The sequence below is a fragment of the Trichoderma aggressivum genome, assembly GCF_033847375.1.
Source record: "Trichoderma aggressivum f. europaeum strain CBS 100526 chromosome Unknown scaffold_030, whole genome shotgun sequence".
Taxonomy (NCBI): domain Eukaryota; kingdom Fungi; phylum Ascomycota; class Sordariomycetes; order Hypocreales; family Hypocreaceae; genus Trichoderma; species Trichoderma aggressivum.
The window spans coordinates 169112-190221 of NW_026946396.1; the positions used below are offsets into that span (position 1 = coordinate 169112).

Genomic DNA, 21110 nt, shown 5'->3' on the forward strand with positions numbered 1-21110 from the left:
TACACTGATCTTAGGCGGTATGTGGCAATCAGAGAGGCTCGGAGAATAAGATGGGCAACTACTAGGTACCTATTCAACCTCATTGGACGATATCACATCACAGGTACTTACTAAGGTACGTACTGCTGTCGCAACCTCAGAGAGCCGTAAACTGGCAATGTCAGGCTGCGTCTTCCCCTCTGCATCTTAAGCCTCATTGCATTGAACTCTTCCTAAATCTATCGACAAAGAATGGACAACTCTCGGAATTTCTCAGGGAATACTCTTGGAAGCAATGCGACCATCAACCAAGGCAATATCACCCAAATTACGGTTCATACCAGTATGGTCTCCATATCACCTACAATCAGGCATTGGCTCACCGATGGCACAGATACATCAAACGCGGACAAGTCGTTTCTCCCCGAGATCAGCAAAACGGATCCTTTCTACGACAAACAACGTATTCTAACGCTGAAGGGCCCACTTTTATGGGATTCGTTTAGTTGGATTTTAAGACATGAACAGTTCGACGAATGGCGCCATGCAAAAGAGAGTGGTGTTTTGTGGATTAAAGGGGATCCTGGAAAAGGCAAGACAATGCTGCTTTGTGGCATCATTGAAGACTTGGAACAGAACCCCCAAAGCGAAAATCTAAGCTACTTCTTCTGTCAAGCCGCGGACTACAGAATCAACACTGGCACTGCTGTTGTCGGCGGATTGATCAAATCGCTGCTCAAGAGACACCCGAGACTTCTCTCACGCGTTCGAGAAAGCTATGAGGATAAACTCAAGGATCAGCTAGATGGAGCCAACGCATTAGTTATTCTATGCGATATCTTTGAGACCATCACCAATGATCCGGGGCTAACTGATGTCATCTGCATTGTCGATGCCCTCGACGAATGTATACAAGACTGCAGACTTCTTCTAAACCTTATTATCAAAACAAGCGGTCATGTCAAGTGGCTGCTGTCGAGTCGGAATGAGAAAGACATGGAAAAGATGCTCGACCAGGTTCCTCAAAAGCTCATCTTGGAATTGAAACAGAATGCCGAACGAATATCTACGTCTATTGATGCATATATCAGGCACCACATTCACGAAATTGAAGCCTTGAAGGGTGATGAACAGCTTCAAGCAAGAGCACTTGACATACTTGAAAGCAAATCCCAGGGCACCTTTTTATGGGTAGCACTTGTGGTTGAACAGCTGCATAAAACAGACCACTGGGATGTGGAAAATGTGTTGGAAGAGGTACCGAAAGATCTAGAGAGCCTTTATGGTTTAATATTAGATCAAACAGAGAAACTGGGGAAGAATGGTCAAGAAGTCTGCCAAGTCTTGCTTTCAATTGTCGCCACAGCTAAGAGGCCTCTGCACCTTGGAGAGCTACTTATTTTCATCAATTCTCATTGGAAAGATAGTAGGCACTTCAAAACCACATACGAACTACGAGATGTACGAGACATGGCGAAAACTTGCGGATCTATTCTATCTATACGAGATAATACTGTCTACTTTATTCACCAGTCAGCGAAGGATTATGTTGTGGGCAATGCGGCTCATCGCATTTTCCCTATCCTACATCAACATCACAAAATGTTTGAAGCTTCGTTGGATGCCATGTCTAATGTTCTCAAGTATGACATATATGGCTTGGAAGACCCCGCAAAACATATAGACGATATTCCCTTGAAAGACGTCGACTCTGATCCCTTGGCTGCTGTAAGATACTGCTGCGTATTCTGGGTTGAGCATCTAGTCTCGGGCTACGAATTTAGGGGATATGAACACAGAAAATATTTCGGAGACGATGGAAGACTTCATTGCTTTCTCAAGGAAAAGTTCCTTTGTTGGATTGAATCTTTATCCCTCATGCGCAGCTTTTATCCACAGGTAAATAGCCCGAACCCAGGGCACTATAAATCCTCGGGATGCTCTTCAGAAACTCAAGGACCTCATCGAGAGCTATCATGGCAGCGGAAGCATTGAGAGCGAGATTTCACAAACCCTACAGTTACAGAGAGAGCGTGAGATACAAAGCCTCAGACAATTCACTGATGATGCTTATCGATTTGTGGAAAATTCCAAGGAGTCCGTGGCTTATTGGCCGTTACAGCTCTACTTTTCAGCCATGGCTTTTGAACAAGGCAGCTGTGGCATCCGAACGACTTTTCAGCGGACTGTACATGAGAAATTTGGGCCTTCGCCTATTCTTGCAAACGTGCAACAGGGCCAGTCCAATTTACGAGTGCGGAGCGCTTTCAACGTTCCCGAGGATCCGTTTGCTTATATTGAGACAATACATGTTTCCCAGTCGATGATTTCTTCTCCTGACTCGTGGCTTGTCGTCCGAATGAATGCCAATGGATCCATCCTGGAACTAAGATTCTGGAGAGTAGACTCAGGAACATTGGAACACACTTTTAAGATAAGCTGGGGCAGTAAGATTGCCTTCATTCCCAACTCCAATGAATTCATATCCGCTTCTCAAGATGGCATCATAAAGATGTGGAACCTGGACAAAAGATGTTGTGTTGGAGAGCAATATCTGCATTTCAAATGTCCGAGACCTGGCCCGCAATTTGGTTCAATACAGGTGACTTCAATTACGACATTGGATCCTCTCAGAGAGAGAGTTATCGCTTTATCCCCAAAGGGAGAATTGGTAGCGTCGTGGCATCGAAAATCATCTGATGGACCAGGTTTAATAAAGATTTGGGATGCTAAGACGACTTGTTGCGGTAGTTCATTTGAGTCTGGCGAAGCACCATCTATGCATGCGGCCTTTTCGCCAAACATTCAGCTACTGGCTGTATCGTACGACGACGGCGTTAGAGTGCACAGTGTAAAGACAGGTGCAATAGTTCAATATCTTCGATATCTCGACAACCGCACAAGGGAGGAAGAGACTCGAGGTACTTGGAACGGCTTCAATCCAGGAGCCTCAAGACTCGAACATGTGTGGTTTTCGCCGAATTCCGAAGTTCTAGTCGCCATGGTGTCAAAACGGGAACTCCATCTCTGGGACACCCATACATGGAAACTACTGCATTACATTGAAGTATGTTCACAGCACCCCCATACAGGTATCTTGCAGTGTCTTGCTATCTCTCCTGACTCGGCGATTCTGGCCACAGGCTCGCCAGCTGAAACCAAGCTCTGGCATATTGGTACAGGAGAATGCGTTGCCAAAGTTCCTGTCATTGCTCGGTCTATAGCATTTGCCCCGAACTGGACAAAGTCCTTTCTTCTAGTATTGCAACAATGTGGTAACGTTCAGACCTGGTTTGTCAATATCGGCCAAACCATACGCCATTATGACAGCTTTGACAGCATAACCATATCACCTGACTCAAAGTTTGTGGCTTCAAGAAATAGGCATCATGAAGCAATTTACGTTTGGAGTGGAGATTGCCGATTGATCCATGTGCTCAAATGGGATCGTATAGGATTAAATTTCGTTTTCTCGCCAGATTCCCAACTGCTGGCTTATATGACCGGTCACGACTCTTATGGCATCCATATATGTCGTGTTACCACAGGAGAGCCTGTTTGCTTACTTGCATACCAAAGCAAGGCATACTTTTCCTCCATGGCCTTCTCAAGCGATGGAAAAATCCTGGTAGTTGGCGACGCCAACGGTGAAATATACATCTGGAGCATAGATTCCGGTCAACTCATACACGAATATGCCCTTCCCGATGAATCTCTGAAGCAAATTGATAATCGATGGCCTTCAGTCTCCCTCAATTCTGCGTACGTAGCAGCATCCTGGGGTTCTGAGAAAGCCCAAGCGCGAATCTGGCACTTGAATACAAGTGATGTTGTCGTGATTAGGCCCTCTCAAGTACTCCGGAATTCCCATCCGGGTCAAGATTCTCTTCCAGTTTTTGTTGGTGAAGTACAAATATCTTTTTCTTCTGATTCGGCCATTTTGGCCTGTATTAGAGGACGCACGACCCAATATTTGACGTTACTACTGGCGCTTGCCTGCAGAGATTTGCTATTGACGGCAGTGATCATCCACGACTACTATCTTTTGACCCGGTCAATGGCCGAATTCTCACTACTAAATCCGTTTTCTATAAAACCTCTTCATGGGAGCACTGGCAGACATCTCCACGACTTGGCTACTCCTACGACTATCGCCCGTACGATCCCGAGACTGGACTAGGCGAATGGATTCTGCTGGACGGGAAAAAGAACTGTTATGTGCTACTTCACTTTAGGCCTGGGTATTCGTATGCGGTCGAGAGTATTGTCACTGTGGCCATGACTGATTCCATATTGGCAACCGTAAATGCATCGGGAAGTGTGGCTATGATCAAGCTTCCCACTCGACATGGAGGCACGACAACAAGCGTTGGGGCGTCTGGTATCGGTCCAGCGCTTCAAGGTAATTTGCCGGCGACGAGTGGTTCTGCTTTGAGCAGCACTAAAAGAAAGAGAAGGGGATCTGATCAACCCAATATTGGCGACCAAGCGAATACCTTTTGGTCAGTGATCTAATCACTGCTTTTGGCCCGGTAATGATTTCCAGGAAAGAAGTGCTTGAGCCATGACTAAGGGGGCAAAAGAACACCACGATGCTTAGTAGGCGTTGGGACAGGAGGTTGCAAGAACGAGATGGTCATGGATTCCTCCAAGAACATTGTTCTATGTAGCGAAAAGAGACAGGCAATCGACACAATGATGATGCGAGTAATGGGCAAAAGCGAAGCTTGGATCTCATCATCAGAAGCCGCGTTCCCCAGATTGGGCGATTGGCGCTGGCCCCACTCTGGAGCTGTGCCTCGGCTTGGTTGGAATCGCTGTGATAGGACACACTGCTCTACCAAGGTTCTGGGTAAGCCGAGATGCTTTCGACAACTTTCACGATTCCTCCCAACTCTTGAATTCACCTCCAGCTGGATTGGGACTGACTGCATGTGGCTTGATTCTGTTTACTAATCACCTAATCTACAAAACTCATCTCATACCCGCGATTGAACCATCTTCTGGATCATTCATCTGCCATCTCACCCGGCAAACAATCCACAGTCAGCACAAGCATCAAACCACATCAAACTCTCAAGATGGCCTCGTCATCATCATCATCCGGGGCAGGATCCCCCCTCGCCGCCTACTCCGCCTACAAGTTCTTCACCGTCACCTCCCCCAAGCCCTTCGTGGCGCACGTGCAGATCCAGCGCCCGGACAAGCTCAACGCCTTCTCCGAGGCCATGTGGCTCGAATTCGGGCGCGTCTTCCAGCAGCTCAGCGCCGACGCCGACGTGCGCACCGTCGTGCTGAGCGGAGCGGGCGACAAGGCTTTCACGGCCGGCCTGGACGTGCAGTCGGCGTCGCAGGACACGACGCTCATGTCGGACCAGAAGGACCCGGCGAGGAAGGCCAAGGCCATCAGGGCGCAGATTGAGGGGTTTCAGGGTTCCATCGGGGCCATGGAGAAGTGCGAGAAGCGTAAGTTTGTTTTCGTGTCTTGTTTTGTTTTTGAAGGAACCTTGTTCCTTGATTCTATCTGGGAAATATTATCTAACATGTGATTCTATAGCCGTCATTGCCGCCATGCACGGCATCGCCCTTGGCCTCGCCATCGACATTTCTTGCACCGCCGATATCCGCATTTGCGCCTCCAACACCCGCTTTTCCGTCAAAGAGGTCGACATCGGCCTCGCTGCTGACATTGGCACGCTTGCTCGTCTCCCCAAGATCGTGGGATCCACGTCGTGGGTCAAGGACGTGTGCCTGACGGCCCGTGACTTTTCTGCACAGGAGGCCCTCGCCGTGGGTTTCGTGAGCCAGGTGCACGAAAGCAAGGAGAAGACGGTACAGGTGGCCATTGACCTTGCGGCTAATATCGCAGAGAAGAGCCCCGTGGCCGTGCAAGGTACCAAGGAGCTGCTGAACCACGCGAGGGATCACAGTACTGTGGACACTCTGCGGTATACACAGCTGTGGAATTCGGTGGCGCTGCAGGGAGCAGATTTCCCTGCGGCGATATTGAGTGTGTTGAAGAAGCAGAAGCCGACGTTTGCCAAGCTGTAAGGTGTTCGGCCGACTGTGGATGGGAACATTGTTTGGATAGTAAGGTAGTGGCGGTATGTACAATGGCTAGGATAGACTGCCTGGTAATGCACAAATTTGTCTAGTGAATTAAATAGTTTACATCGGTAAAACGGCGCTCTAATATGACTAAGTGATGCTCGTGAGGTTTGTCGGTACTCGGTAAGCGTGAGTTATTCGGAACCGGACTCGTCGACGGGGGGAAGATTCTCCTTGAGGCGCTGGAAAGACAAAATGTGAGCTAAAGCAAACAAAGACAAGGAAATGGGCACCGAGAGGTGTTTTTTAACGTACGTCTTCGAGCTTCTGTTTGAGAAGATGAACCATGTTTTCCTTGACAACGACACGCTCTTCGTCTAGGTCCTCGATGATAAAGTCGTGGTTCACGCTGTCGATGTTGACGATGATGGACTTGATGGAAGGATCGCACTCGATCAGGACGCCTAGGCGCGCGTTAGTGATGAATGGAGAGTTTCGTGAATGGAATGAGAGAGGGCGTAAACGTACCTCTAATGGCACGGGGCATGATGGGCAATTGGTGGTGATTTGGCCGTCGGTATTGATGGTTTGTGGATGTGAACTGATGCAAGGCTGCGCTGGAGTACCTAATGATGTTCAGTCCAGTGGTGGATTTTAGAGACTGCCTCAGGTTCGACTTGGGCCACAGGCGTTGAGTTACAGGGCTCCAGTCCGTGGCTTTTAGCGTCCGGCAGGCGGGCGGGCGGACCTGGACCTTGGACGGTTCCGGGCCAGCGCCTCCGGTATTACTGAGGAGTGGAGAGTTGATGCCGAATTCGATATAACAGTAGAGACTTGATAATCCATAACATAAGTAGATGGATGTGTCGTTATTGAACAAAGGATGATGGTAGAAGCAAAGCGGACAATCATTTGTCTTCAATCCCCGTAATTCGTATTCCAAATCACATCAAATCCCGCCCAAGATGCCACCCCCTCGGTATTACTTTGCCGTCCACGCTCCCCGCACTTTGGACTGTAACCAGCAATATAATCTTCATCCCAGACACCAACCATCTTCAATCTACTAACGAGGGGGGGCTAAAACTGCTCCGAAACTGACAAGACAGACACGTAATGCCACTAGTTTTTGTCTCTCTTTCTGCTCCCGGCAGGCACACCACCACGGATAACTGGGGCCGGTGCAAAGCCACTCCCTCCAAGTCTTTCTGCGACGATCTGCTCATGGCATTTTACCATTTGTGCCTCCCTCCATGGCCGGCCCGCGGATGGATTGGGAGCTCCGGGGATGCTGAAAGCGGGTTGGGGGCGAGTGACGTCTGCGAAGAGGTTGCGCCGAGTACATGTCAATGGTTTATTCATAAGGATTCCGTCATTTCTAGGGCGAGTGGGATTTGTGTTTTGCTTCTTCTACCTTTTGCGACGCTTTCTCTCTTATCTTGCATGCTTGCTGTGCCTGCTGCCTTTGCGTCCCAGCACATCCATCGATGGGATAACTCTCTCCTTTTTTTTGTCTGTATCGTTTTAGCCTTATAGTAGAGTTTGCGACTCTACTTTACTAAGCTATCCATTGATATCGTATTGATACGAAGCCATTTGAACAGCGCCCGAGCTTGAGACCGACCGTCGGCGCAAGGCGCATTTACGCGTACATGAACTGACGAGCCCATCACCGCCATCATGAGTACGGATCAACCAACGTCGACGCGGCCCTTGACCTATGTCATCATCCCTCTCCTCGCCATATTCGTCGTCTGCTCAACCTTTTTGTTCTTCCACATACGCCGTCGCCGTCGCCGCCTCGTCCCCGTCGACGGCTGGGCTCGTGGGCGATGGGTAACCCGGGATGGGACCGTCATGTTCATTCCGCGGCACTACAGACGCAATCCATGGGGCGGATTTCACTCCCAAGAGGGCCTCAACGAGCTGGGAGAAGCGCCGCCTCCGTACAAGTTCAAGGCCGTCACGACACAAGAAAGCGAAGCTGCAACAGGAGCTGGGGCGCCGACGGAGCTGAGGGACTTGGAGGAGGGGAGGAGGCCGCCGGAGTATATTGCGGAACCACCGCCGGCGGTCACGACTGAGTCGAGGAGGACGGTAGTGTAAGGGAGGCTTTTGGGGGCGGTCGTGGCTGATGTGATTGAAAGTTGTCTTTATAGGGATCTGGGGCCTGTGTTGTGGAAATCTTGAATTTCGGGCTGATTTTATGTTTCATGGCAAGCAGATGCGTTTCGGAGTACATGGATAGTGTGTCGGATACCAATGTTTAGCAACTGTTTCCTCCTAAATGGCTCTTCTCAAATCGTTGGCCTTTTCAGGTACTAGTCTGGTGAGAGATTCAAAGATGTCTTTCGGAAAGAATTCCCGGCGAGTGGTCTGATCAGGACTCAGGTTCTCCTCATCCGAGACATGGACCCCTTGGCTATAATGATGGAGCTGGCAAGACAAGCTATCCAACGACACACCCAACGACTACACGAAGTTTAAGCGTTGAGGTAGGATTACTATTGCTACTGTATCCCTCTAGTATCATTTATCACTTTAGATTTGAGACACGGGGTACCGGATAGCCATCATGGGGTGACGAGTAACCCGATATTTGATCCCTACGAGCAACCTGTATGGACAGCACTTGATGTCCAATAACCACCTACGTGGAGTCATTCGTGCAGAAAATTGAGGAGCTAAAATAAAGAGACGCATTATCGGCAAAAAGAGGATTACTTTGTATCCTGAATGGTATTGCCTCAGGTCGCTCTGGTTCGTGCTTCACAAGCTTCGTGTCGGAGGAACTCGCACAGAATATCCGCTCGTTGCCGAAGGCGACAGTGGATGAGACACACAAACGAGCCCAGCCGGTGTCACGGGTTAATGCACCTATCCATATGACCACCAATTTTTTCTTTCTTTTTTCATTCCTGTATTTTTGAGCTCGCACAGTGGTACGCATGTGCCGGTTTGCCAAGGACGGCATACACGAGTACCTACTAATGTAGTCACACGTCCCTAGCCTGCGAGGGAGGATGATAAAAAGAAGAAAGCTTTCCTTGTAAGAAGCATGCATTCAAATAGCGTCAAGATCGGAAATCGACTACGTTGGGGGCCATCTGCGTGTGTTGGACAGCGTGATGGGCCGCAAAAGGATCCCTGTTATCACATCTACCTAATAAATTCAAGTCCGCAACAGAGGCCTTTTCCGGTAATATCCATAGCATAGGTATGTAGCCACGGCAAATGGATCAAAGTTCAATGTCGGCAGTGAGCATGAGCCGTAGATGGACGTTAACAAGTTGGCCCGCGGCTCAGCCCTATCCATCTACTTAAAACAGGTGAGAAGTGACAGGGCCGGCGGCGTCTACATGGATACGCGCGCAATCGGTAACGAAAGACGAACTGACGATGCACGAAGATGGAGTTTGATGTTTCGAAGCACGATCGAGCGGGTGCGAGTCCAGATTTCCGTGCGTGTAGCTGTAAGCTAACAAGCGCTGGCGGCATGAAGCAGCCCATGCACATCACCTTCTGTATGTACGAGTACAGGAGATTCCCACTTCCAGCCCATCCATCCATGGGGGAGGATTTCCGGTTCCTGTCCCTGGTCAGTCGAAAGCGCGGTTTGGGTTGGTTTGGGTTGGTTTGGTCTGCTTTGGTTTGGTTTGGTTCGGTTACCCTGCCAGCGTCAACGAAGAGACGGCTGGGCCGATGCTCTGGGTCATTGTTTGGGCGGGTCTGGAGGAGCTCGTCAATGATATCAAGCGGCGGACAAAAGATAAGCGGGACTGTAAAATGGCCCCAGTAAGACAACCTGAAAGATTACTGGTACCTGAGCTGGCAAGGAACATGATGCTAAGCTGAGGTTGGTTTTTCTGCTTGCTCTTCTTCTTGCAAGATCTATTAGATGGCAGTCGTTCAGATTTGCTTTGATGAGATGTCATGTTTCTCTCTACCTGGGTTGTATAGAGTAAAACACTCACCATCTTAATCGATGAGTAACTTTGCAGAGCTTCCATCTTCTCTGGCGGTCCCGCTTATTCTTGTCCGTTTTCCATGTTCCATGTGCCAGGGGGTGGATGCGGTGCGGCTTGGGGAAGATGGGATGGCTGGCCAAGCCCGGAGTACAGCTGCGGTACCTGGGAGCGACTTGCGCGTGCCTTGACGTGCAAGCACTAGAGCATGCAGATGAGGGAATAAGCTGGAGCTGAGGCCCGAGAAACAGGCGCGGGCATCAATCACAGCAATCGGCATCAGATGTTGGGCGTCAACGGACATGACACAGACGAGGCGGGTGCGTGCGTGTGGTGTTGTGTCTCGGTAGACCGTTCAAGCATCGTTGCATGGATGTCCATGGATACTTTCCAGGTTCACATAAGTGTAGTGACACTGCCTGGCCGCCGTCAGCTCCGATTCGAGCTCTCAACTCCTTTTCCCACGCTGACTGGCTGTGTGGTGTGGTAGCGCAGGCTCGTGCAAATGACGGCGCTGTATCACCAGCCTCGTCCTTTTCTCTCTCTCTCTCTCTCTTCTTCCACTCTTTTTTCGTCTCCAGCGTTTGATTTCCGTTACTGCGCCACCGCCTATCAGACGCAAGGGGCTACAGTACAGACTGCCAGACGACAGAGTGGAAACAAACCTGACAAGAAGGGGACCAAGAAACATGGAAGGAAAAAAAGGTGGCTGGAGGATGTGCAAATCTGTTCAGCTGTTAGCTTACCACGACTTGTAACCGTGCATGTATCGCTGAGGTACCCTGCTCGTGCCACGCCAGAGTGCCCTGTGCTAGAAGGTCTCTCCAGGCCCTCTAGGCCCTGCTGGGACAAGTTTAGTGGAAAGCTAGCACACCCGTCCAGCGGCACAACCCTCCCCCCTGCCCGCCCAAGCGCCATTGGACCAGACACGCATCGGCGCCAACTCATCAAGCAGAGGCCCCAGCCCGCTTCGGGACAATAACAAGGCCTCAACTATCTCTCTCCTCTTCCTTCGCCCGCATCGCATCTGCCCTGCGCCCCCTCGTCTCTCTCTCTCTCTCGAAAAAAAAAAAGAAGGGGGGTCAAAGAGAACAATCTTTGGGAGCCTCACCAGGCCAGACCTGACCGGAACCGCGCCAGACCAGCCGCTGCCTCTCGCTCCCCCACATCTTCGCATCACAGCGCATTTGCATCCATCTCCATCTCCATCTCCATCTCACCGACAGCCATCCACAGAGCCCAATCCCAATCCCTCAGCTGTACATACTGGACTCGACACCCGCACATACCTGGGCCGCATTGCCTGTACATTGCCTGTGCAGTACCTACGGCTCACAGCCCGGCCCTGCAGCAGCTCCCCTGACGCTGCAGCGTTCTCCTGGCTGTCCTGGCCGTCGTTTGTGAGCGACAGCCTCTGCTCTTTACCGCTCTGGGCCCTCTTCCTTTTCGGTGCCTGAGCTTCGCCACCTGGTACAGCTAAACTGCCCTGCCCTCCCCGATTCCGCTTTCTCCTCTTTGGTTCCTGTGAGTTTGTTACCTCCAACCCCCCCTGTGTCGGGTCCATCTTGAGTGGTCGAGTGGGAGATTCGACTTTGCCTTCTCTTCATCATCTCGTCGTTCCCTTTTGTCTGACTGACGTCGCTCCCAAGGCGCCCTACCTATCCCCGTTCTTCGCTGTAGCGTTGGGCCTTGTTCCGGATGTCTGCATAAAATTTATCTGTTTTAATCTCTTCCTCGACCTTGAATATTCCCTCTCTTCTTCTTCCACCAGTCGCCAGCAGTCGGCCCTTGGGAGACTCTCACCTCCTTCATCTACGCCACTGGTCGCGCAACGAGTAGAGGGCAAGGGTACCGATTTGCCCTCGTACCCAAGATGAGCACCGTTAGTAGGAAGAGCCTTCCATTGCCTGCGCCGACCGAGACCGACGAGACGACCACTCCCACGGAGCTGACCGCTGACATCTCCAAGCTTGGCGATGAGAAATCAGGCTACTCGCTACAAGATGATGGCCCTACGGGCACCATCAGCAGCCGCGGCTACCGAAGCCATCAGCGCTCTCAGACATCTGTGCTGATTGAGTATTTCGAAGGCAGCAGAACAGGGAGCTCGACCAGCCGCAAGCCCAGCGTACGAGTGCGGCTCACCCCCTCCTCCTCCAAAAGGGGCAAAAGGGATCATAGCATCAAAGTGACAGAGACGAAAACTTCCCGCAAAACTTCGCTGACTCGACGAATCCCTCTGGAAGATGGGATCCCGTCGCGTGAGCTCGAGGTACCTGGGGCCGACGACGGCCATAGCGTGACGTCGTATGCTTCGGCCACTGAAGAGTCTACCGTCTCGCGGAATCCCATCGACATAGAGATCACGCAGGAGAAACAGCAGCCGCAGCGACGCCGTCGTCCTGCCAGTCCTCTTATCCCGACTAGCGAGAGAGAATCTTACCCCCCCGCCAATGGATCGGAGATTTCTGCCATCGCCACAGACAGCTTCCTGGATGGCTCCGGACCTGGAGGGGATTTAGGCTCGGGTGAGCACCTTGACGAAACTTTGGAGGATTCCCGGGCTACCAAAACTCGATCTAAAGATCGTTCTTCCAAATCTTCATCGGATAAGCCCAAGGACAAGGAGCGAAAGCGGCGGTCAAAGAGTCGGAGCATTAGCGAGCTTCCAACCGAGGAGACATACACCTCCTCGCGGCGTCGCTCCAGTCGAAGTCGCCACTCGGAGGGACACGTGCCTCAAATTCCCGCTGCCGATTCAAGTATCCTGTCGTCAAACCTGGCCCCAAGCCATCGCTCCATGGACACCCGCTCCATGCGCTCCGGAGTTTCGAAATCTTCAATCAACAACCCCAAGCTACTAGAAACAGTCGAAGATGCCATTCGGAGATTGATTTTGCCAGAATTGAGTGCCCTCAAGCGAGAGCAGAGCAAACGGGAAGGCCGAGAACGACGCGCCTCCTTTACTTCCACAGGCACTTCTGCCTCAAGAGAGGACATCACGGTGGACCGCAGGCGGTCTGCAAGTCAGAGACCCGAATCGGGAAAAGACAAGGAGGCTCTCAAGGAGAATTCGAAACCCAAAGAAAGACGGAACCGTGAGGCCCGTCACGACTACGACGACTTGCACAGCCCCAGCCTGGATTCCATTGAGGGAGATTACCGTCTTCACGATGACGGTAACACACCAAAGAGAAGTGGTAACCTGGCCAAGGCCGCGCTCGCTGCCGCCACTGGCGCGGTGGCAGCTAAGGCATTGCCCAGCGGAACAGATGATCATTCAGAGGTTAGCGAAAAGAGGCATCGCGAGAGGCGTAGAAGGAGAACAGAGTCTAGAGCGAGAAGCCAAAGCCTAGGCCGTGAACGATACGCAGAAGAATATGACGATGAGGAGGAGCCACCGCCCGCGCCGCCAATGCCGCTCATGAGCGAGATCAACCCGTCGGAGATGACGCGAACTTCAATCTTGTCTGCCGAATCCGATGGACCAATGTCAGCCACTGAAGAAATCGCTCCATTGACAAGCCAGCAACGGGAGATGGCCTCGCCGTCATCCACGCCAACCCCTTCCAGAACACCCACGGATGTTCACCAAGCACTTGGCAGGAGCCACGCCAACGTATCGCACGGCGATTTGACTGCTCTACCACGTGGTAAAAAGGAGTATAACCAGTCCATTGAATATGAGACAGACGAGTTTGGCAACAAGATCCCCGTTCCCTATGACAATTACGACGGCAACCCTCGTGATGTTGACCAGGGCGAGTACCCAGACGACGGATACGAAGATGCCTACTACAATACACAGGATGTCCCTCCTCCTCTGAAATACGTCCCATATCAGGCTGGCGCGCGTGGCCTAAGCCCAATCCCCAGCGTGTCTGGGTTCACAGAGGTTGATGGGGAGACGCCGACCAGGACCTCCAGAGGCGAAAACTATTCGTCCATCAAGTCTCGTGGCTCGTTGCAGTCGCTTGAGTCTGTCCCGAGTAACTTGAGGAGCAGAGAATTTGATCTTGCGTCGTCGGCAGCCGGTGGGAATACTATTTACTCGGAAGATTCCCAGGTTGGACAGACGGCTGCAGGAAAGGCTGTCCGCGGCATTGCTGCCAACCCCAACATCATTCACCCTGTCATTGCGGCCGAGTCTGCCGTCGCCTCGTTGATTGGTGAGTCGATGCTTGATCAATCTGTCTTGACAGGCGTATATAGCGGCGCTGGAGATTCCAATCTCTCATACGATGAGCGATCCAAGCTCCAGAGCAGCCGTGGTGCGAGCCCAGACAAGTATTCTGGCATGAATCGCCAGGAGTACGACGATGAGCGACAGGCAACTCCTGGTCAGTCTCATGGCTACATGGAGTATGAGCTTGATGAGAATGGACGCAAGGTACCTCGCACCAAGTATCGCCAATCCCCTACCTCATCTGAAGCCGCCATCACCGCGGGTGCCGTTGGTGCCGCTGCCGCCGCTCTCAAGGCGGCCCAGGAGAGAAAACAAGCTACCGTTGAGGATGCTTCCGAGGGCGACTTTGAGCCGGCCGGAGTGTTCCGCAACAAGTCGTTCAAGGAGCGCGCGATGGAGGGCTGGAAGCCGCGAAACACCCCCACCCATAGCCTGGACAGGCTTGACTATGAAGCCGCTCCCCCGATGGAAGCTAGCAGTGTTCCTGACCCAGATCATCCTATCCCTGAGGTTGGCTACATTGATGATGATCTACAGACCAACCCGTCCATCCTGCAGGATGAGATTGCTCCTGGTCAGTGGTCTGGCAAGGCTACTCCTACGGAATATGGACAGGTTATCCCCAAATCCCAGTCTGACGAGGATATGCGAGATGCTCACCTTGACGATGCTGCCCGCCTTAGTAGGGAGCCAAGCCAGGAGGACGAGTGGCGGAGAACATCAGCTGAGCGGAAGCGCGATACTCTGCTTACGAACCCGTACGAGGATGCCAGCCCGATTGTGAACCCGGCGCTCAACGACAACCTCCTTGGCTCTCGTGGTCTCGGTTTTAGCACTGGCAGCCCCGGTTTCAAGTATGACGAGGGGTACATGTCCAACGGCCCCAACCGAACGCCCGATGTCGAACCCAAGGGCAAGGCAATCCAAATGGCTGGCCCATCAAACTACATGGCTGGTGGAGACCCCTTCTACGGATCTCAGGATAACAACCGCGCTCTCAGTGGCATGTCTCAAGGCATGGCCTCGCCATTCTATGATGCCTCCACAGGCGGCGGCATCGAGCGTATTGAAAACAAGGACATTGTTGCCTTGATGCAACACGTAAGTTGACATAAAAACAACCTAGACACTTTATGACTTGTTCATTGCTAACTGCTCCCCCCTGCAGCTCATGGTCCGTGACGCACAGCGAAGTGCCCGCGATACGGAAATCGTCGCGCTGCTCATGAACGCGGCGATTGAGATGCGCAACTCGTTCCGCGATCTGAAGGAGCTGGTTCAGGACACTGGAGACGATGTCATCTTTGCTAATTCCGAAAACACTGACAAGCTTCAGAAGGCCATCAACGGGCCTCGACCTTACCCCGGCTCCCGTTCCGTGCAGAGCGGCTCCATCGGTGGCACCACTATGGACGACGTCACTGTCAAGAAGAAGGCTCTTTGGAAACGGGCCCTCCAAGGCCTTAGCGCCAAGGGCACCAACGATCTCACTCGCATCGAGGACATGCTGATGCAGCTCCTCGGAGAGGTAGATGTCCTCAAAACACAGACGGCGCCGCCTCTCTCCGCCAGGGTCTCTACCAGCGGAGCGGGACAGTCGTTTGACAATCTCCAGCCAGAGGGACAGTATGAGCACGACAAGGGCTATGAGCCCGAAGGCAACTCAACTACAAGCCATGGCAGCCAATCGCAGGGGCAGCGCAAGTTTTCAGATCATCGCATCGACACAGTACCCGAACACGAGGATGAGTACGAGTATGATCACCCTACCCCGACCGCAGAGCGAACTCAAATCATCCCTGCGATGAGCCCCATGGACCGTGAGGTGCATCGTGCCGGATCGCTCCCAACAGATGGTGCGCCGCCGGCCTCCGACCAGGGCTATGACCAGCCGCACAGCGCTGATAACACGCCTCGTAGCGACAAGGGAAGGAAAGGCAAGTCGGGAAGCAAAAGCTGGTTCCCTAAGATCTCCCGCTGGTCTGGAACGACGGCATCTACCGTGAGCAAGGCGCTGCGCGGAAACCCCAAGAAGGATGGCGAGGACGATGTGCTGCAGTCCCGATCAGGGTCCAGCATGGCTTCTCGCGATGATCTCTATCCCCTCGACACGTATGGCGACGACAGACTCCACTCGGGATATCTAGAGGGAGGACGCCTTGCTCCGCCGCACGAGATTCACGAATCGTCAGCACCCATTGTGCCGACGTTTGCTACGCCAGAGGATCCCAAATACAAGGCTCACCGCAACTCGCTCAACTTGATGCACCCTCAGCCCAGAACAGGACAGACGGAGCGCTTCCGAACCGCCCTGGAGCACTCTGCTCAAGACTTTGATGCCCCAGCGACACCCCGGTCCGCTGATTGGGCAGGCTCCATGAACAGCCTTAACCGCCTCAATGGCACCGCTGCTGGGCGCTACGGCAACGAGGGCGGAGATTACTGGCCTGCTGCTCCTCCTCAGCAGCAAAACACTGGTCCGGCTCGGCCACCCAAGGAGCCCATCAACTCGTCTCAGCAGACGCCGCCCAGATCTACACGAGTTTCAAACCTGCAAAAGGGCAGCCCCATGGGCCCTCAGAGCTACGAAAGCGGCTACGCAAGCGGCACGGGCACACACTCCAGCCAATACAACAGCATGAGCCCCAAGCCGGAGAACAAGAACTTGAACGCTGCCCTTGGCGTGCCATCACGCAGGCCTAGTGGTCCTAGAGCGATGACACCCAAGAATGCAGATGATGACGCAGCCAGAGAGGACAGGCGGAGAAAGAGAGGTACGTTGTGATGAAGCCGTGGTTCCCATTTCCTTTTCAGCTTACTGACTTGTTCTACTTGTAGACACATTCGGCAGCATGACAAGCCAGAACACCCAAGAAACGGATACCTTTTAGGTGAAATCGTGCCGTTGCTTTGGACCTCGACCCGTTGCTACCCAATTCGATGATACAAACGAAAGAAAAGGGGGATGAGCATTGATTTTTTTTTTTCTCTTTTCTCTTTTTTCCCCTTTTGCACTTGGCTCTCTGTATGTGCCACACCACACAATACCCATAAAAATGATCATTTCCGTTTTACACGAAAAGGACAAGAAACAAATAGAAAATGACTCGAAAAAAAAGCAAAAGGGGGGAAAGGGTGTGGACGAAGGGGAGGGTTTACCTTGCCTAGCCTAAAGACAACTCACCGCACGCTACTGCGAGTGGGAAAGCAAGGAGAGGTTGGAGAGGGCTAGACATGCAAGGCAACTTGGGGGGAATACTACATAATGCTATGGAATCGCTTCGGTGATGGGAAGGATATATGGGACACGAAGGACGCAATGGATTTCGAGGGTTTTTGTTTGCTTTGCGAGAGACTATATCTGCGATGAGCTGTGTTTTGGCCAGCTCCGTTTGTTGTTTGCTTTATTTCCCCCCCAAGCCACCCCACGAGTTTTTGTATTTTTGGTTCTTCATTCTTGACGACGACATGACATGAACATTTGATTCTAGAGCGAAGCGAGGGGCATTATTCTGCGCTGGTCTTGATCTGGACGATGCAATAGCTGGCATTTGAAGATGCAGACGATTGAGATGGAGGAAGCTTTTCTCGGCCTTTTGTTCTGTGTGATGGCGAGTTTAGCTGGGCGTAGTTTTAGTGCGTTTGTTTGGTGATGTGAATGAAGCACAATTGGCATGGAGGGATTTCTATGCTTGACTTATTGCTGATGTGTGTGAATGTGTGAATGAGTTTACTGGTGCTGGACATGAAAGTACGACACGTTGTGAGACTGTCAGCATGTTGTCTCAGTTCTGGCGTTATGCAAGGAGTAGATGATGCTCTTTGCTTTTCCTTTTTTCCCCTCCAATTCTTATCAATTCTCTTCTTCTCCTTTTTTCCTATTCAAAATAGAGGCTAATTAATGCGCCTTGTTGACCGTTCTTTTGCGTTGTCTTACTGTCTCCCGTTTCACGCCCGCCTTACGTGAAACCTTCAGTGGAGACTGACTGTATCGTCGGGATCGTGTATGACAGGCTGGCTTACCAGAGATGTTCTCCACCCTCTCCCCACGGGATGATTCACTCTAGTTTGATTCGTTTGTCTTATCTTTTGACTGCGGAAGCCGTTCCGGACTTTTACTCCTTTTTTTTTTATAAATATATTCTATTGTGAGATTCTCTATTTCCTTTTGGACAAAGGGAACGTTAAGGATCCATGTATTTGTATTTGTCGTTGGGATTAGCTCGGCACTTGAACATAAGAGCCGAACTTGTCGCCTTAATAATACCTGCGAGATCCGGACTCATCTCATCTGCACTCCCACCCCCAAAACCCTCCACTATCTACTCAACGACAACTTTCTCTACCCATTTCTCCTCTTCCTTTTTTTTTTTTCACTCGCTTTGTTTTCATTGAGTTTGTCAAGGTATTTTTCCATTTAGCCTAGATTGGAGGCTGGCAAATGGAAGAAGCCGTAGCTTCTTCGCCGCCCGTCGCGGTGCAGCAGAATCAGAAGCCTGCGACATCGGCCAAGCGCGACTACAAGGGCTTCGTCGCGGGCGTGTTTAGCGGTATAGCAAAGCTGACTGGTGCGATTTGAGAAATTCACTTGCCTCTATTATGAATGTTATGATTATACTAACTTGAGATGTAATCAAAAAGTCGGCCACCCCTTCGACACAGTCAAGGTCCGCCTGCAAACGACGCAGGCCTCGCGCTTCAGCGGCCCGCTGCAGTGCGTCCTGCAGACGGTGCGCAATGAGGGCGTCACGGGCCTGTACAAGGGCGCGACGCCGCCGCTGGTCGGGTGGATGTTTATGGACTCGGTCATGCTGGGCTCGCTCAACGTCTACAGGCGGCTGATGGCGCAGCACGTCTTTGGCGCGGACGCGTGGGCGCCCGGGGCGGGATCGGGGGCGACGGGGCTTGGGTTTGGGAGTCTGATGAGGCTGTTGTCTTCCTCATCTTCTTCAAGGACATCATCGTCTTCATCGTCAGAACCTTCATACCTTCCACCGCTGGGTCACGGTATCGCAGGTATCATGGCCGGCGCCACCGTCAGCTTCATCGCTGCCCCCGTCGAGCATGTGAAAGCCCGGCTGCAGATCCAGTACGCTGCCCGCAAGGCTGAGCGTCTGTACTTGGGGCCTCTCGACTGCATCCGCAAGATCTACTCCCACCACGGCATCCGCGGCATCTACCACGGCCTGTCTGCCACGCTGCTCTTCCGCGGCTTCTTCTTCTTCTGGTGGGGCAGCTACGACATGCTCTCGCGGGCTTTCCGCGAGAACACCAACCTGAGCAACCCGGCCATCAATTTCTGGGCCGGCGGGCTGAGCGCTCAGGTGTTTTGGTTGACGAGTTACCCGAGCGATCTCGTGAAGCAGCGCGTCATGACGGATCCCCTTGGCGGAGGTTTGGGAGACGGCGAGAGACGGTTTCCTAAATGGAGGAATGCTGCCGTGGCTGTTTATAGAGAGTCTGGGTGGAGGGGATACTGGAGAGGATTCTTGCCGTGCTTCTTGAGGGCTTTCCCGGCGAATGCAATGGCGTTGGTGGCCTTTGAGGGTGTCATGAGGACGTTGCCGTGAAAGGGGGGGTGGTGTTTTTTCCTTTACTTTCTCTTCTTCATGTTATTGATGATACCTCGCTGCTGCATGAAACAAGCAGATGATGGAAGCATATATATATATACATGCATTATGTAGACATGGCAATCTGATAGCGCATCATAAATTGGCTACGTCGAGTATAAATTGCTTAAGCACCTCGTAACTAATAACAGACTACGTTGGCATTCACATGATCATAGTATTCAAGGGATAGGAGAGAAATCTTAACGTAGATAGGTCCACTCAAAATGGTCGCTTCTTTCTTGATTGACTAGACTAGAGCAACCCAAAACCAGGTTTCTCTTTTTCAGAGAATCCCCAACACGCTGACGACGACCCTTTTACAAGAGCCGCACGTGGTTATATATCCTTCATCACAAAGGGGGTCCAGGTCGCTGCCAAGTTGCTATTCTCCCACAACCATTCTTCATTTCCCATATGGCTTTTCCCCTTTTTTTTTCATTCCAAAGAAGGCGGAATTTACTCGTCATCCTCATCGGCGTCATCGTTGACGACGTTGAAGAACTTGAGCTCGTAGACACCACGGGAGGTGGACACGACACGGAGCCAGTCACGGAGCTGCTGCTTCTTGAGGAACTTCTTGGTCCTGTTCATTAAAATGTTTAGTATAACCGCATGGTTGACACAATAAAGGGGGGGTGAAGAGAAAAAGTCGTACAGGTACTTGAGGTAGCGGCCAGAGAGCTCGTTGTGGGCAACGACCTCGATCTTGCCATCGCCGGACTGCGAGATGACGACGTTATCGCCCAGGTTGTTGGTGCGGCCCTCGACCTTGATGTGGTCCTGGAGGAACTTCTCAAAGGCAGAGACGTCGAAGATCTTGTCGCTCGCAGGCTGCGAAGCGTTGATGATGAACTATCCAAGTCCAGCGTTAGCAAAAACCCTCCCCCCAATTCCCCTCTTGAACTTCTGGGGAACGCTGTGCTTTGTTAACTCACCTTCTTGGTCTGCTTCTGGGCCTTGCCCGCCTTCTTCTATATCATGACATTTACACATCAGCCTACTGCTTTTTTTTGTCGGTTTCTCGGTCGGCAGCGCAACCGCCCTCCCCTCTCTCTCTTCTTCTTCACCAAGACAGAGGAAGAGAAGAGGGCAATTGTCTGCCTACAGCAAAGCGAATTCGAAATGTCATTTTTTTTTTCACGCGGTACATACTGTAGTAGGAGCCATTGTTGATAATTGGTGGTGTTTGAGTGGACGTGAAGAACGCAAAGAGGTCAAATCCTGCGCCTTTTGGATATTTGTTCGGGGGTGTGTGGAGTGATAAAATCCAATCTTTTTTTTCCTCGTGAATATTTTTAGCCCATTTTCGGTGGGCTG

The 21110-nt window shown here is 51.8% G+C and overlaps 7 protein-coding genes across 7 annotated transcripts; 5 read left to right on the forward strand and 2 right to left on the reverse strand.

The window, feature by feature from the left end:
• Positions 1 to 231: 231 nt before the first annotated feature.
• Positions 232 to 3203, forward strand: Triagg1_7101 (uncharacterized protein; the record flags this gene model as incomplete). The annotated part of the gene is made up of 3 exons (XM_062901800.1): positions 232 to 1707; positions 1898 to 3046; positions 3162 to 3203. The coding sequence occupies 3 exons, from the start codon at positions 232 to 234 to the stop codon at positions 3201 to 3203; spliced, it is 2667 nt and encodes an 888-aa protein (XP_062753923.1).
• Positions 3204 to 5060: 1857 nt separating this feature from the next.
• Triagg1_7102 (uncharacterized protein) lies at positions 5061 to 6030 on the forward strand (the record flags this gene model as incomplete). The annotated part of the gene is made up of 2 exons (XM_062901801.1): positions 5061 to 5445; positions 5537 to 6030. 2 exons carry the CDS (start codon positions 5061 to 5063, stop codon positions 6028 to 6030), a joined length of 879 nt encoding a protein of 292 aa, XP_062753924.1.
• A 191-nt stretch (positions 6031 to 6221) lies between these two features.
• Positions 6222 to 6574, reverse strand: Triagg1_7103 (uncharacterized protein; the record flags this gene model as incomplete). Its single annotated transcript, XM_062901802.1, has 3 exons — positions 6222 to 6269; positions 6343 to 6491; positions 6556 to 6574. 3 exons carry the CDS (start codon positions 6572 to 6574, stop codon positions 6222 to 6224), a joined length of 216 nt encoding a protein of 71 aa, XP_062753925.1.
• Positions 6575 to 7707: 1133 nt separating this feature from the next.
• On the forward strand, positions 7708 to 8133 carry Triagg1_7104 (uncharacterized protein; the record flags this gene model as incomplete). The annotated part of the gene is made up of 1 exon (XM_062901803.1): positions 7708 to 8133. The coding sequence occupies one exon, from the start codon at positions 7708 to 7710 to the stop codon at positions 8131 to 8133; it is 426 nt and encodes a 141-aa protein (XP_062753926.1).
• A 3732-nt stretch (positions 8134 to 11865) lies between these two features.
• On the forward strand, positions 11866 to 17069 carry Triagg1_7105 (uncharacterized protein; the record flags this gene model as incomplete). Its single annotated transcript, XM_062901804.1, has 3 exons — positions 11866 to 15279; positions 15347 to 16952; positions 17017 to 17069. The coding sequence occupies 3 exons, from the start codon at positions 11866 to 11868 to the stop codon at positions 17067 to 17069; spliced, it is 5073 nt and encodes a 1690-aa protein (XP_062753927.1).
• Positions 17070 to 18619: 1550 nt separating this feature from the next.
• Triagg1_7106 (uncharacterized protein) lies at positions 18620 to 19748 on the forward strand (the record flags this gene model as incomplete). The annotated part of the gene is made up of 2 exons (XM_062901805.1): positions 18620 to 18746; positions 18820 to 19748. The coding sequence occupies 2 exons, from the start codon at positions 18620 to 18622 to the stop codon at positions 19746 to 19748; spliced, it is 1056 nt and encodes a 351-aa protein (XP_062753928.1).
• A 501-nt stretch (positions 19749 to 20249) lies between these two features.
• Triagg1_7107 (uncharacterized protein) lies at positions 20250 to 20960 on the reverse strand (the record flags this gene model as incomplete). The annotated part of the gene is made up of 4 exons (XM_062901806.1): positions 20250 to 20376; positions 20449 to 20645; positions 20729 to 20764; positions 20946 to 20960. 4 exons carry the CDS (start codon positions 20958 to 20960, stop codon positions 20250 to 20252), a joined length of 375 nt encoding a protein of 124 aa, XP_062753929.1.
• Between the last annotated feature and the right edge of the window lie 150 nt (positions 20961 to 21110).